Here is a 17,072-nt window from a genome sequence, read left to right as displayed (position 1 = left end):
TTCTATCCCCCTCACCACATCCAATCTCAGTCTCTTTGCCCATCCACTCTCAGTTCTCCCATCCTGGCTCCTCATCCAATCAGTCTCTCCCCTCCCCCAACCAACAACGATTCCCAGTCTCCCTTCCTAGCCTCCTCAACCAAACTCAGTTTCTCCCCCTACTGAGACTTTGCCTCAGACTCACTCATCCGTGGCTTACTGTCCCAAGCCCTTTGCTCAGCCAGTCTCATTTTCCCCCCATGTATCCCAGCTCCTTGTCAGATCTGTCTCCTCACCTCCATTTTCCCCCACACTGGTTTCTAGTCCTAGTGTCCTTGTCTAACCAGTCCCAGTTTCCCCTCTTTTTGCTAATTCCAATCCCAGGGATCCCCACCCTCAACCAATTTGCTGCCAGCCCCTCCATCTCATTTCCCCCATTACAGCTCTCAGTCCCAGACTCCCCAGCTCCAAGTACCAGTCTTCTTGCCCAACCTGTCCCAGTTTCTTCCCCACCCTCATCACATTACTTGTTCCAGTTTATTCCTTTCCTTCCCCTCTTATACAGCTTTTGTCCCCTCTGCATTTGAATAAGATCACATCCTCCTCCATGCTGCCTCGGAGCCAGCATAGGGGTCATTGACAACACAGAAGAGAGATGCTCTTAGTTCCAGTATCCGGATCCACCCTGGCCTAGAGTGGCAATTGAATGAGAGTAGCCATTAAAAGGGAAAACCTAGCTACACCTAGCTCCAGAGATCATGCTCAGTCACTCTGTGGAGATAGCACATATGCAGTCTCGTCAGCACTAGGAGCAGACAGCTCGATCTTGGTCAATGAGGGCAGAATCTTCATTCATAGCAGCTAAAATCTCTGAAGTCCCAACTGAGTATGTGAGAACTACAATTTTTCAAAAGCTTGTAACTTGGCCAAATTTGAGCAGATTTTTCATGAGTCAGCAAAAGGCATATGCGTCCCTGATACAAAGGCCACACTCATGTCAAGTTTCAAGTCTCTGCTCCATAGCATAGGTGCATCAGAGCTGTTTAAAAAAAAATGTTTCCAGATTTATTTATTTTTAACAATCAGTAAAACAAGGTATTTTTCTTTAGACTCATGGTCAAAAATGGTTGAAACACTTTGGCTGAAATGTTCAAAAAATAAATCAGCCTGAGGGAGACATGGAAAATTTCAACCAAATGGTCAAAGTTTGGCAAAGTTATAAGCAACTTAAACAGGGTCTTATAATGGGAAGAGTTGTGTAACCTTAATAATAGGCAATACTAACAGCTCCGCCTACAATAAGGAATTACTGGGTAAGGTCCTAATTATCTAAATATAAATTTGAAACTAAAAACAATATCACATTAACTGTCCTGATGGGGCAATTTACCTTAAATTCTTCCACAATAATGGTCAGGGCTTCATGTCCAGCTTTCCTCATGTCTTCTAACTCAAGCTTGTGTTTCTCCTGAAAAAAAAAAGAAAAAAAAAGTTACGAATATTATACAATAACTACACAGGGTTAACAGAATCATATAAATTGAGATGCAACATCCAGTCAACCAAGTACACCTCTTTCCTAGTACAAGATTGTTCCTCATATTTTCTGATGTTTTGTGAAAACTAGATTTAAATGTCTCAGGCAGCAGAGTGTCTATCACTTCTCTTTAGATACTATCTTCCTGTCCTCCTCAACTCAGTGCAAAAAAGTCATTCCTAACATTCAACTTAAGTTTTCCATTTCTTCCTATTACTTCTCCTTGTGCCATACTAAATACTTCTCCATTCTTTATATTTATACCCTTTAAATATCTGAATACCTCGTCTTTTTGTTGTTATTATTATATCTATTACCTTAATGCCTTTGTAGTTTCATGACTAAGATGTTTTAAATTTTGATTTTCTTTTGCCTTAAAAGGAGTTTGGGTGGTCAGTTACTCTCTGGATCAGAACTTTATGACTTGCCTCAATTCAATCCCTCAAACCCTATGACTATCTATTTTTTAACTCAGGGAAAGGCCTTGCTATGACAATTTCTGTGAGGAGTCTTGTGAGCCTTCTAGAAGACTTACAAAGGAAAGCTTTGGGCCTGATTCTTTCATCTCTATTCTGCTTAAACTTTGAACAGGGGAAGTATAATTCGTAAGATGGAGTTTTTTAAACATTCATTTGGAGTAACTTGGAAAATTCTTGGGAAGACCTTAACAGACTTTACATCTAAGCTGCCTTTGAATTCTGACTTGTTGGGATGATTCCAGAGAATCTATTTATTCTATTACTGCTGTGATTCTGAACTATGAACACTGAAAATCACTTGTATGCATATTTGTCTTTTAACTATTTGAAACTCTTTTTTCCTTTTATTATTCAACCTTTAGTTTTGGTTACTAAAGGATTGGCATCAGCATGATTACTGGGTAAGATCTGAGACTCATTGACCTGGGGATAAGTGTCTAGTCCTTTGGGATTGGTGAATTAGATTTTCAGTAACCCCTCACTATATGGGATGCCTAATGGGGACTGTGTTAGACTTCTTGGTAACCAGTGTGGTATTACAGAGGAGCTGTTTTGTTACTGGCTTGGTGAATCTAAATATAGAATAAACCACCTGTTTTTGCAAACTGTCTGCCCTATTTCTTGCAGTCTGCCCTAAGTAAGACAATCTCAATGTGGCCCATCCAGGCACTCGGTCACAAAGGACAATTATACGGCACGAAAATACATTTTTTTTAAGTGCCATAATGTTCAGTGATTTCAAGTTTAGAGACCGTACCAAATACTTTACTCACATAGAAATATTACTTCTTCTGCATTCCCTTCATACATTAACAATTCTAACAAAAATAAATGTTGGTGAATTAGGGGGAGCACTAGAAGATGAATGGAACAATATAATGTTCACTGCATCTAAAGCATCTGTCAGCTTTCCGTAAGCTGAGTTTGCAATTTCAGCATCTTGTTAGATCTTCTGTTTTTTGAGATAGTAACGGAGATCAACACTTTTTTCCCCCCTCACCTGTGCCTGATAAGGAGGTTGAAACCCTTTCTCCCCCAGCCTCAAACATGGGTCTTGCTACAATGGTCTACTCTTGAAATTAACCAATTACAACGTGCTGTTTCACAGATCCAGTTGGGCTCTCATTAGGGTTTTAAGACTCTGGAGTGTGGGGGGTAATCTGTGTTCAGGAAAGCAAAGTTTCCCAAATTTGTATATGCAGTTCCTCTCAGCTAATAAAAATGGCTGAAGAGAGACAACAAATAAAGCAGATAATTCCCTTTTTATAGCCTTGCAGTCCCCTCTGTTAGCTGATTATATTCTGCCTCAACATGTGACCACAGTCACTGACCAGATGATCCATTGCCTACTTACCTCCCCTTGGAGGTCAGACTTGAAAATTTGGTGTACTCTGGGTGACAGCCCTCTCTTTGTCTAGGGTGCTAAATTTGAATAAGTGGCTATTAAAGTATAACAACCTTCTATTGTCAGCCCTGTACTACTGTCCTTTGGAACTTCTATCCACCACAGAAGTAAAAGACTGCAAAAGCAAAGACCTGGCTTACACTCATAATGGAGTTTGCAGTCTGACATACAATGTTCATAATCTCACAGAAAAGACAGTTACTCACCTTTGTAACTGTTGTTCTTCAAGATGTGTTGCTCATATCCATTCCAATGTGCCGTGTGCACATTAATCGGAAGATTTTTACCCTAGCAACACTCGGTGGGTCGGCTGGGTCGTACCCTGGAGTGGCGCCGTCATGGCACCGGATATACACCCCTGCCAACCCAACAGCCCCTCAGTTCCTTCTTGCCAGCTACTCTGACAGAGGGGAAGGAGGGCGGGTTTGAGCAACACATCTCGAAGAACAACACTTACAAAGGTGAGTAATCGTCTTTTTTCTTCGAGTGCTTGCTCATATCAATTGCAATTAGGTGACTCCCAAGCCTTACCTAGGCGGTGGGGTCGGAGTGTGATGTTGCAAAATGTAAAACTGCTGAGCCAAATGTTGCATCATCTCTGGATTGTTGTACCAATGCGTAATTCAATGCAAAGGTGTGACTTGATGACCAAATAGCTGCCCAACATATCTCCTGGATGGAAACAGGGGCCAGGAAGGCAGCAGATGAAGCTTAAGCCCGGGCGGAAAGGGTGGTGAGGTGACTAGCCGGAACGTGAGCCAAATCATAGCAGGAGCGGATGCAAGATGTCACCCAAGATGAAATTCACTGGGAGGAGACTGGCAGGCCCTTCATCCGGTCTGCCACTGCTACAAAGAGCTGAGGTGACTTTCGAAAGGGTTTTGTTCTTTCGATATAAAAGGCGAGAGCCCTGCGGACGTCTAGGGAGTGCAGCTCTTGTTCCCGACGCAACTAGTGCGGCTTCGAGAAGACGACTGGAAGGAAGATGTCCTGATTGACATGCCAAAGCAGCTGGAGCACTGTGTTGTTTCCTGGGCCGCGGGGACAGGAAGCAGCGCCTAGCAGACATCACTGCCGGTGAGGGTCGGTGCTGTGGCTCCTTCGCGGTACCGGAGCGGTCCGGAGCGGAAGGAGCGCTCCTCACCGATACAGGCTGCTGAGTGCACGGTATCGACGTTGCAGGGCTAAGTGCCACTTCCATGAGGAGCTGTTTCAGTCGAAAATCCCGCTCCTCCTTCATCATCGGCTTGAATGACTTACGGATGCGGCACTTGTCAGGAAGGTGGGATTCCCCTAGGCTTGAGGCAGGAGTTGTGGGGATCCCCTATTGGCATCGGTTTTTGGCACGCCGAGCACAGTTTAAATCCCAGTGACCTGGGCATGAGCCCGGCACTGGGGTGGAGGAAAGGGGCTAATCCTCAATCCCCCCTCAACTATATACACTAACTATATATATGCACAACAACTAACACTAACTATAACTGTAAAACTCAAACTATAAACACAAATAACAGTAAAGAACGATTAGTAAGCTAGGGAAGTGGAGATCAGCAAAGCCGCGCTTCACAGTTCCAACGACCGTCATGGGCAGTAAGAAGGAACTGATGGGCCGTTGGGTCGGCAGGGGTATACATCCAGTGCCATGGCAGCGCCACTCCAGGGGGCGACCCAGCCGACCCACCAAGTGTTGCTAGGGTAAAAATCTTCCGATGAACGTGCACGCGGCGCGCACACATCTAATTGGAATCGATATGAGCAAGTACTCGAAGAATATAAATTGTGCAGATTCTCCAAATCATCACAGCTGTATCTGGAGACACGTTTTAAATCCATTTGAAAATCTGCCTCCAATGCAGAACAACGCTCGTCAAGCAGGACATCTTGCAATGAGTACACGACAACCTGTGCCTACATGACCTGCACTGCTACTTATTGCTTTCTGGGCAGAATTTTAAGTTCTAAATGTTTTGAGACGTATTTACTTGAGATGCCAAATCTTACGAGCAATACGCCACAGTTGCTATTAGCAAAAGCATTTAACTGGGAGCCCCCATACGTTAAGAGAAAGGGTCTACTGGCCAATCATTCTCCCCGGTGCCACCTTGACACTGGAATCTCCCTTCTTAGAATGTTTTTGTGGGGTTGTGATCTTTAGAAAGGTAATGAATGGAGATGTTTTGCTCATTTTAATTAATTAGAAACTTTTTGACGAGAAAAATATTGTTGATTTTTTATTTCCTAGTTGTATTGTAATTGTAGAAATTGTTTAAGCACCTGGGGTTAAGTTTTCAAAGACATTTAAGTACCTAAAAATGCAGATAGTTGTCTAATGCGATTTTCAAATGAGCACCTAATTCCCTTTGAAATCCTGGGCCCTAGACCCTAGAATAGGATGTATTTTATGTATTTTTAATTTATGAAACATTTTATTGCCTAATAAATGTTTATTTCATCAGTTAGATAGTACATCATGAATGCCCAACTAACACACATCATCCTTTTCCAGTGCAGAACAATGTCCTACGCAACAAAATATTTTTCAATTTAAAGAACTGTAATAAGTATGTAAATTAAAATATAATTTAATACAGATACTTTATGCACCCCAGCGATAACAGATTATAGTAAGTGAAAGCAGTATTTAATGAAATTTAAACATTTTAGTTGTTTACTGAAAAATCTAGAGATGTCGCAAACAATTAGTCTGAATCACAGCTTTTCACATTGCTATACCTCCTGATCTATATGCAGCAAAAGTATTTGGATACTTGAAGGTAATCACCTGTAAGAATTTTAGGAGCAATATTAAATATTAGACTCAAAGCAGAAGATTTAATTGTGGCCGGAGGGAGGGGAGGATTTTAATATGCAAATACACTACTATGTTTAGATAACATCACATTGGGACTGTAACATTTGGTTGCATGAGTCAGGTCACATCATGTGACTCATATCAATGACACCATATGCTAACTCAGACACTGTAAAAAAACCACACTTGATATGCTGAGAACTAGAAACTTTCTTAAGTATAAAAGAATAGAATCTACCGTATGGGGGAAATATGGTCCAGAGCTTAATATCCAAAACTTCACAAGTCATTAGCAAATTAAGTTAGCTGTAAGAAATGAACATGGGAAAGTGCAGAAAGCAAGCATTTCCATGCCACTGTGTCTTTGATCATAGATATGGAGACAGGGACTGTGAGTAAAGATCATTTTCAGTAACAATTCTGGCAGAATAGCATTGGAGAAAAAATGTTATGAATTGAAAAAGCTTTAAAATAAAAATAGCAAAAGAGTGAAGACAGGAAAATATTTTTTCAAAGGTCATTTCAAATACATCTCAAATGTAAGTGAGCAACACCAAGATTGATGGGATCAAAAATGTTAGTTTCACTGTGAGAACATCTGATCTTAGTTTATAAGATGAGGTCCCCTCTTTGCTCGAATGGAGGCATCTGAAAAATGCAAAACAGAAGGATGATCACCAGGTGTGCCCCATAAACTTCTCTTCCTAGTGAATCTTTCAAGTTTTAATATAAAATAACTTGTTCATACCCACATCTAAGCAATACACACTAAATCTAAATTAGTAACCCATGCCCATGAGATTGTTACATTCAGATTAGATTATAAATAGTAATATGAAAATGCCAGATTAAGCAGATGAGTACCGTATATACTTGTTCATTAGCCCATTCATTTATAAGACGATCCCCAAAAATGGATAGATAAAAATAGCAAAAGCTGTATGACCCTTTCATAAGCCAACCCTATATTTCAGGGGTTGGCAAACTTTGGCTCCTGGCCCATTAGGTTAAGCTGCTGGCGGGCCTGTATGTTTTGTTTACCTGGAGAGTTCACAGGCACAGAGCTCTGCAGCTCCTTGTAGCCACGGTTCGCTGTTCCCAGCCTATGGGAGCTGCAGGAAGTGGCGCCACTTCCTGCAGCTCCCATTGGCTGGGAACGGCGAACCGCGGCCACAAGGAGCTGAGGAGCTCCGTGCCTGCATACGCTGCAGGTAAACAAAACAATGTATTATTCAATCCAATGATTCCATAGAGCAGGGGTTCTCAAAGCCGGTCCGCCGCTTGTTCAGGGAAAGCCCCTGGTGGGCCGAGCCGGTTTGTTTACCTGCGCATCTGCAGGTTCAGCTGATTGTGACTCCCACTGGCCACGGTTCTCACCGCTCCAAGTCAGTGGGGGAAGCGGTGCGAGCTGAGGGATGTGCTGGCTGCCCTTCTTGCTGCCCCTATTGGCCTGGGGCGGCAAACTGTGGCCAGTGGGAGCCGCGATCGGCCGAACCTGTGGATGCGGCAGGCAAACAAACCGGCCCAGCCTGCCAGTGGCTTTCCCTGAACAAGTGGCGGACCAGCTTTGAGAACCATTGCCATAGAGTTTTAAATCATCAAATTTTGGTGTAGACCCATTTATAAGTCGACCCCCACTCTATCATGCATCACTTTTTTACCAAAAAGATTCGGCTTATGAACAAGTATATGTGGTACTTTAAAAAATTATGCATAATTTTTTTGCAAAAATTAAGGTGATATGGATCACTGGACATGCTAGTGGTGAAAAAGAAAGGACAATATGAATATAAGTATATAGGGGACAAAAATAGGTAGAACCCACAAAAGTGAGTACCTCCTAGACAAAAGCTGTATCCAGACATCCCTGCAGGTCAAGCTTATAATGCTCGGTGAGTGTGTGCCACCTCGCATATTTTTTCAACCAACACTTTAGATTTAGCTCACAACATGGGCTGCAAATATATAAGAATGTGCTTTAATTCCTTCTGATGGTGGCAGGCCTTTTATTTTTTAGGATTGTTAAGTAAAATTTAATATCCTCATGGATACAGTGTTCTTTAGTGTCTTCTGACCTCACCACTTCAGATGAAAAACAGAGGAACAGAAAATGAAACACTCTGAATTTTGGGGTTTTGGAAGGGAAGCTCTTGACTGATCATCTAACAAACAAGTTATGCCGAAGTAGTTTGGTTTTTTTGTGTGTTGTGGACAGAAGGGTGGAATGGAAACATCCGGTGATCAGTGGAATACAGGGTTTTTCTTTCATATGAATTTGTCAGAAGCCCTGTATGACGTTGCGCCTAGGGAATACAGCACTTATGTTGATCCACAGTGTGTATCAGAAATACTAATTTGATTTTAAGAAAATATAGCGAAATTGGGAAGTGGGTCTGAAAATGACTCAAGAATAATTCTGAGGTTTCATCTCAGGCATATGAGGATTTTAGGTGGTTTTATATTCTCTCTTTGGGGAGCAATTTCTGTAAGTTTTGGCAAACCTCTGATGAGACTCTTGCTGTTCCATTCCTTTATTTGATCACTACTTCAATGGAGGGAATGATCCCAGGAAGACTGAGATTTGGAATGTCACTAACAAACAAACCTGTCTTCTGGATGCTCTCAGGTGTTTCTTTTTGCTCTCTCTCAGCTGGAGACCCGTACCAAGATGTTCATAAATAAGTGAAGGCACAGGCTTGTTATGATGTTCTGACTAGAACCTTTGTAAATGCGCTGGGTGACACAGAGCCTGAAGAGGAGGCATTTTGTACTGAAAGTTAAAACATACAGAAACAAACTGCAGGAAGTTTCAGCATTTCTCAGCCCTTTCAGTTTAGTGACCCCTTGTTCAAAGTAAAAAAAAAAAGAAAAAGAAAAAAAAGTGTTCCCCTTATATTTACTACAAAAGTAATACAAGAATGTAACAATTATAAGACTACATAGATTGTGTTTATTTCATGAAGTTGACACAGAATCATGACTTTGATGGCCAAATACATGTGGGCAGTGGGGGCACAAGTGTTTTTTTTTCTTTAGATTGCAATAAAATTTTCAACACCTTATGGCCTCCTTGCTTGCCTTTCATGAGTGCCTGGGAGGGGCTGGGTGGGTTCTGACCTACTGCTTGAGCAACAATATTGTATCTTTTCAGAATGTGCAGCAAGCTTCTGAGACATCTATTGAGGTTATGCCCGTTTAAGCAAGTATAGAATGTGTGTCTAAGTGCTGAATTTCTGCTCTCTCATGTGCTTATTCAGGGCCATTAGGTTGAGCACTGTTCTGACCCCCTCATGCTCTCAAGAACTGTAAAGAACATCAAACAGATGCATATTAATCTCTCATTGTGGCACTGGGTATCACTCTTTTGAATACATAAGGCTATACTTAAATGTACAGAGCAGTCTAAAGGTGTTCTTTTCCATTTAGTCATGTGTTCTTTCAGTTGAGGACCTATAGACTGGAGGTGGAACTTTCCCAGGCTAGATAGAAAAGAGAGATGTTCGGCAACTAGATATTGACACTCAGTGACTAAGTGTGCAGTTGCCATGTCACCAGAATGCCAACTGGCTGCAGCTGAGGCTAAGAGGAAGATCCTTTTTATTGTAATATTCAAAAAATAGCTTTTCCCTTCAAAACAATTAACAAGTAGTACCATACATCGAACCAATATATGGGCTGTGGTCAGTTCAATGTAGGGAAAATTTCCAATCCACATTTCTAGGTATTCTCTTCCCTCACAATCTCTACCACTTCCAAGCAGTCAAAGTTTCTTGACTGAGCCTTCTCTTCCCAGGGAAGTCCATAAAAGCCTGTGAATCCAGTTCCCTAGTAAGCCTCTAGAGATGTATGTTGCCGAGTTAGTACAGCTGCCTCAGAAGTTTGCCTCCTATCCTTTCTATTCTGTTCTCTCCTCAATATTGAAGTTGGAGGGCTCTTCCTCCGGGCAGGTGTTAGAGGTGAGACTAATTTAAATCCCCATCTAAAAGACAAAGTGCCAACCCCTTCATGATTTGACACAGTGCCTCATCACAGAATATTTGGGATCTCTGGAGTTCTGTAGGGAGAACATAGAATTCAATGTATATGTTTTAAAAAGCTTTTATCTGAACTGTGACTTTTTTCCTCCTTCCTTACAGTGAGACTGATCCTCTGGACCTTTCCTTGGACTGCTGAAATCCACTGGTGCTGAAGAGACTTTATTTCCTGTGGCATACAGCCAGATAGTGTTCTTTGTAACTGCAGCTGGCAGAATTGTGTGTAGGCAAGGGAGAAAGGATACCAACTGAGCTGAACTCTTCCTCTTCATCTAGTTCAAGCTGACTCTTTTTATTGTACCCAAGAGCAGAAAAAGCAACTAGAGTACCCTCACTGGTTATGGGTAGGATGCCTTGAACATACAGTAAGCATGGGAAAACTACTGCTCCTTAGTTTTGCAGCCAATGGGCTGCTGGTGTCTTTGTTTAAGTTTGTACTCCACATGGAAGAAACACAGAAGCATGAAAAGCTGGAAGGACCAGGAGAAGAAAATTTTAGTGAAAGGAGGATACTGATGAAGAAAAAAGGAATCTTCCTAAACTGCCTCACAGACACGTCCAAATAGAAACCTGTGGGAATGCCATGCAATGGCCACCCTTGTGAACAGCAGATTCAGTTACCAACTGTCACAACCAATGAAGGGACCAGACATACCAATTGAAAAGGGAAACTAGGTTTTATTTCAAAATAGTCTTCAAACAACTACAATGATCAGACCACCAAAATGAATGTATCAATAATATTACAATCCCAGCTCTTAGGCTGTGCGAACAACACAAACAAATCGAGAGCACTCTACACCATGCACTACACAAATGAAGGAATAATTAATAATACTGCCATTAAGCTGGTGAAAGGGGCTTGTTCTCCCAATTATTTTGCTCTTGTGCTCAGGCAGAGGATTGAAATTAAATCTTTCATTAGAATATCAGTAATCACCATTTGGAAAGGAATTCAGAAAAGTAATAATGTTAGAATGGACAAAGTTTGGAAATCTGCAGCAGCAATCAATATGAGGCTGCACTTATTAGTGAGAAATAATATAATGGATGGAGAAAATACTGATTAGGACAAAGTCCTTAAAATATTGTCTGGTATTATTAAAATATAATGTAGTAGTAATAATCCATAATGAAACATCTTATCCCCCCTCAGGACAACTTACATTCTATGTTTACATAAAATTAGTCATGAAACATATTAAAAACATATCAGTAAACATTAAACCAAATCCATGTTATAATAAGCTCAAAATACATGTTTCTATAATGGCTGGGAAAAGATCAGTGTTACCACATAGAATGACATGTTGGTACTGACTCAGCACTGCCTTACAGATGGTATGCAACTCCAGCGTTAAACTGAGTTGTAGGCAGCAACTTTAGAAAATGACACGCTTTCACTCTTCTCAGTTACAGCACTGCTGCACAAGCACAACTGCAAGTAAGAACAATTGTCTGTATCACCTTTTTGTTTAAGCAATTAAGTCTAATATATCAAGATTTCCACCCCCCTAAAAATTAGCTTTTTCCACAAGAAATTCAAGTGACTTTTTTAATAAACTTAATAAATGCACATCAAGCTCTGTACCAGTCAATATAATTGTATCTCAGTTGTGTTTTGACACTCTGGTACTTTCATATCTCCCACGGGGGTAAAGCAGGAGTAACTCCATTGAATTCAATGGAGTTAAACCAGTATGAAACAGATGTGTGAGGAGAATTAGTTCCATCATGACCAATGAAGATACACACTAGAGCAGGAGTAGGCAAACTTTTTGGCCTGAGGGCCACATCAGGGTTCTGAAACTGTATGGAGGGCCGCGTAGGGAAGGCTGCGCCTCCCCAAACAGCCTGGCCTCTGCCCCCTAGTTGCCCCCTCCCATTTCCTGCCCCTTGACTGCCTCCCTCCAAGCCCCCGACCCATTCAACCCCCTCTTGCTCATTGTCCCCTGACTGCCACCCCCGGGACCTCACCCCCTATCCAACTCCCCCCAACTCCCTGTCCCCTGACTGCCTCAACTCCTATCCATGCCCCCGCACTCTGACAGGCCCCTAGGCCTATCCAACCACCCCCTCTTCCCTGACCGCCCACTGGGACGCCCTGCCCCTTTATCCAAACCCTCATACACACACACACTCCCCTCGCCCTTACCATACCACTCAGAGCACCAGGACTGGCAGCCACACTGCCGTGCAGTCAACAGTACCGCAGCAGGCTGGCAGTTCTTGCAGCCACGCTGCCCAGCAGGAGCTCGCAGCCCCACAGCCCAGAACGCTGGCGGCACAGCGAGTGAAGGCTGCAGGGGACGGGACGGGGGCTAGCCTCCCTGGCTGGGAGTTCAAGGGCCAGGCAGGATGGTCCTGTGGGCTGTAGTTTGCACACCTCTGCACTAGAGCATGCTATTATACCAGATACAGATAAGTACCGGTAATTATTTGTTTATCGTAGAATGTACATTCTGTCGTTATAAGAGCCAGGGTATAAGAATGTCTTCAGATCAACAGTTTGTAAGAAAATCAAACATTTTGTGCTGCTGGAATGGACCCAAAACAGGCTCCTCATCACCTGTGCTCCAGGTTAAATCCCTAAAGCAGGGAATGTAGGCTAATCAGCACCCCTCCTCCACAACTGCCCAATGGGTGCCAGAGTCTCTAAAAGCAGTGAGGAGCTACTTGGTGCCCCCTCAACAAGTGTCTCCCTCCCTTACTGCTGGGGCTGTCCCCCCTTCACTGCCAGACCCATCAAGTTCCCCCAATAGCTGAGATAGGTATGTAGCATCTGTGAAATATGCAACAGAGAACATGGAAAATAAGGTGAAAAGATATTTCTCTAGAAAGCAGCAAAAATAAATAAATCGTGTTTTTTTATGTTAATTACACAATTTACAAAGTTCACACTGCACTGTGTCCCAGAAGCAGACTTTACTAATTCTTCCAATGATAAGGATTGCTCTGGCTGTTACTGTAAGCCAAAATTTGTATTCATAGTGTACTACAATAGCTGACTTTACAAAGAATAATTAAGTCAGTAAAGTAGTGAATTGACTTTCATGAGAAATTTCTTAATATACTGGTGAGGACACTTCAACTTCTGCTGGAGCTGAGCAAGTGTGAACGTACCAGTCTGCTGGGACAGATTATGATTGATTAAATGTGAAAAACTATGTTAATGCAATGCTATGGTGGAGATTTTACATGTCCAAAAGTAAGGAAATGTAAGGTTATAATTCCCACAGCCATAGTAACTCAATCCCTTCAGCATTTGTAGTATATTATATGGCTCTCTAATTTGTGAGCATTAATCCCTTAAAATATTACATGCAAAAAGACTATGGATGAATTCTACTCCCACATACGGTACAGTGCTGGGAATCCAGAGTATCTCCACTGAAGAAGCAGATCACAGAAGAGAAAGGAAAGAGATGAGTTAACTCATCTCCGGTCCTTCACCACAGAACTCTAAGGACACATTTTATTATTATTATTATTACTACTTCATATTTTGTTAGCAGCATAGTGTATGGCCTACTGGATTTGTAAGGCAATATTATCCTCTTTTTTACACAGGGGGAACTGAGGCACACATTACCTTACTTAACCAATGCCAAAAAATAAGCTTGTGGCACACCAGGAAACTGAAATCACATCTCCTAAGTCCTGGACCAGTAACTTAATCACAAGGCTATATTCCTTCCCTCAAAGTCTTCTATCTACGTAATATTGAAAAAAGTAGGGGTCCTGTTTTTAAGAGGAAGATGTATCACTAAAAGTCGCATCTGATGACATCTCAACAGGATCAGAGCAGCCTATTTTTTATTGTTAGTATTTGGTCCAGAAGCCAACTTCACCTTCCCTAGTCCAAAATGTTCTAGGTCTCCCACGGTGGTTAAAACTATTGAATTATAGTTGATCTGAAAACAACCTTTTGAACAGTTAGTCAAAAATGCAATGGCACCCCGAATGCAGACCCACTCTCCTTCCAAAACTGCATATTTCAGTGACCTATTACAGCTCTGTCACAGTAAATTTAATGCAATGTAAATTATTCCATCTAACTGCATATAACAATTCTATGAGGAATATGCTTATAGTAAGTTCCATGATGCTTATTAAATGTTCCTGGTATTGACACACACTATAGCTCCTCTGGTAGGAGCATTCATGTTCAAAAGGCAAAAAAGGTCCAAAATGAAATTTGGCTTTCAGTTTAACAGCCCAAAAAGCAGATAGTAAAGATTGTTTTTAACTGTCAAAGTGACAACTTCAAAGATTGCATTTTAACTAAGCAAAAATGACATTTACTATAATTTTAAGTGGCGTCAATCTTAATTTCCTTATTTATATTTAAAAAGAAATACAGTATATAGAAGCTACTATATTTGAGCTAACAGGAGCAGCAAGCAGGGGAGTTTTGCAAGGGAGTTCTCCAGGTGAAGAAGCGACTACGTGACTCTTGGGGCGTGTTTGTTCTCTGTCATGTGCTTGTTTGGTTGAAGTTTATATCATGGTCTGTTTTGAAGGGCTGTGTGCTGAGCCTAGAAGCTTGCTAGGTATGGCTGAGAGATTCCTAACAAAACTCTAACCCACCATCCTTTAATCTTTAAGTCCCTTTAGGATCCCTTCAACAAGGGAGCAAGGCTCACTTAGGGAGACCGGGGGTTTAAAAAGCTAGCTCAGAAGCAACCACAGGAGCTAGTGAATAAGAGCAGCAAATGTGAGGGAGCCAGATACACCTAATAAACATTCTTTAAATTTAGGCCAATAACCGACCTCTCTTCTCACCGAAAACCAGAACAAAACAAAAACCTGCAAGAGTAAAAATAATGCAGGCTGAAGTGCAGCAGCAGACTGGGGCTGATTCAGTTTATTGCACTGAATGCAGCATGCATGATTACCTTGTGGGCAGGTAGCATGTGTGTGTATTTGGTGCAAGCAGCTCATGGCTCCCAAGAGACCAAGTATGGGCTTTTGAGACTAAAGTGGCTGAACTGGAAGAGCGAAGGAAGACAGAAAGGTACATAGACAAGACTTTTTCGGACATAGTTGAGTGGTCCCATTCTGTCTAACAGTCTTTGTGCTGTTGAGGAGGATCAAAGTCTCAGGGAAGGAAAACTTCAAGTTGGAGTGGAGGGAAATGATCCCAGTTGGGGGTCTCCTTCCAGATGATATCATGCTATCTTCTCGCATTGAGGATACATCTCCAGGGGTTAGACTCCTGTTATTAGGAAGAAATAGGTACAGTAATCTGGGATTTGATTATTAGAAATATAGATAATTGGGTTTGTGATGAACAGGAGCACTGCATGGTGAATTGCTTGCCGACTGTCAAGATTTCAGATCTCTTGAGACATCTAAACATGCTTATGTACAATGCTGGGGAGGAGCCAGTGGTCACAGTACATATAGGTAACAGTGACATATGGTAAAGTAGAAAAAGTAGTCCTGGAGGCAAAATTTAGGCTGCTAAGCAAGAGGTTAAAGTCCAGGACCTCAACACGAGCATTCTCTGAAATACTTCCAGTTCCATGTGCAGGGCCAGTTAGACAAGCAGAACTGCAGGGCCTCAATGTGTGGATGAGTCAATGGTGCTCAGAGGAGAGATTTAAGTTTACTTGGAACTGGGGAACCTTTTGCAAAACGAGGATCTTATATAGGGTGGATGCGCTCCATCTAAACCAAAACGGAACCAGACTGCTGGCATGTAAAATTAAAAAGGTAGAAGAAGATATTTAAAACAAAGGGTTGGGGGAAAACTGATAGGTGCAGAGGAACACATGGTTTGGATAAACACATCCCTTAGGGGCAGATCTGTTAATGGGGATACTCTATATGCCAGTAAAGAGGAGAGAACAGAAGTTGATAAAGTAAAGATAGGAACTGAAGAGAAAGTCAAATGAAAGAGCCCCATTCAATTACACCACATGAATGCAGACAAACTTAATACGAACAAATTTTTATAAATGTTTGTATGCAAATGCAAGACGTCAAAAATACTAAGACAGGGTGAATGTGTGTGCCTGGTATTAAATGAGGATATTGATATAGCAGGCATCACAGAGAGTTGGTGGAAAAATGATAATCAATGGGACAGAAATAAAAGGGTGCAAAATATATAGGAATGACAGAGTAGGTCGCCCTGGTGGAGAAGTGGCACTATATGTGAAAGAATGCAAAGAGTGTCAAATATAGTAAACATCTTAAATAAATCAAACTGTACCACAGAATCTCTATGGATAGAAATTACATGGTTGAATATTAAGAAGCAGTAGGAATATATTACTTCCTATAGCAGTAGGAATATACTACCAACCACCTAACAAGGATTGTGATGGTGATTGCAAAATGCTCAGGGAGAATAAGGAGGCTACAAAACCAGAAAACACAGCAATAATGAGGGATCTCAACTATCCTCATATTGCCTGGGTACATATCACCTGAGGATGGGATATAGAGATAAAGTTTCTAGACACCGTTAACTGTTTCTTGGAGCAGCTAGTCCTGGAACCCACAAGGGGGGAGACAATTCTTGATTTAGTCCTAAACGGCGCAGAGGAGCCAGTCCAATAAATTTGTTAGTCTCTAAGGTGCCACAAGTACTCCTGTTCTTTTCGTGGATACAGACTAACACGGCTGCTACTCTGAAAACAGTCCAATAAGTGAACGTACTTGAACAACTCAGTAATATTGACCATAATATAATTAAATTTAACATCTTTTGTGGGAGAGGCAGCTAGTTAAACAGAAATGAAAAGGAATGGTCACAAGAGTCAAATACCTGCAAGTTGCATGGTAACTTTTTTTAAAAAAATACTAGTGGCTCAAA

General features: G+C 41.7%; 1 protein-coding gene across 4 annotated transcripts in view; it reads right to left on the bottom strand.

Moving 5' to 3' along the window:
• Nucleotides 1–17,072, bottom strand: part of CCDC91 (coiled-coil domain containing 91) — a 335,613-nt gene that overhangs the window by 181,253 nt on the left and 137,288 nt on the right. For all 4 annotated transcript variants that reach the window (XM_050966062.1, XM_050966037.1, XM_050966045.1 and 1 more), the window contains exon 7: nucleotides 1,370–1,447. In XM_050966062.1, coding sequence (XP_050822019.1) covers nucleotides 1,370–1,447 — 78 coding nt within the window. The remainder of the gene's footprint in view (nucleotides 1–1,369; nucleotides 1,448–17,072) is intronic.

Source organism: Gopherus flavomarginatus, chromosome 1 (genome assembly GCF_025201925.1).
Source record: "Gopherus flavomarginatus isolate rGopFla2 chromosome 1, rGopFla2.mat.asm, whole genome shotgun sequence".
Lineage (NCBI taxonomy): Eukaryota > Metazoa > Chordata > Testudines > Testudinidae > Gopherus > Gopherus flavomarginatus.
The sequence above is the reverse complement of the archived record's forward strand: the minus strand, read 5'-3'. Positions and strand labels throughout refer to the sequence as shown.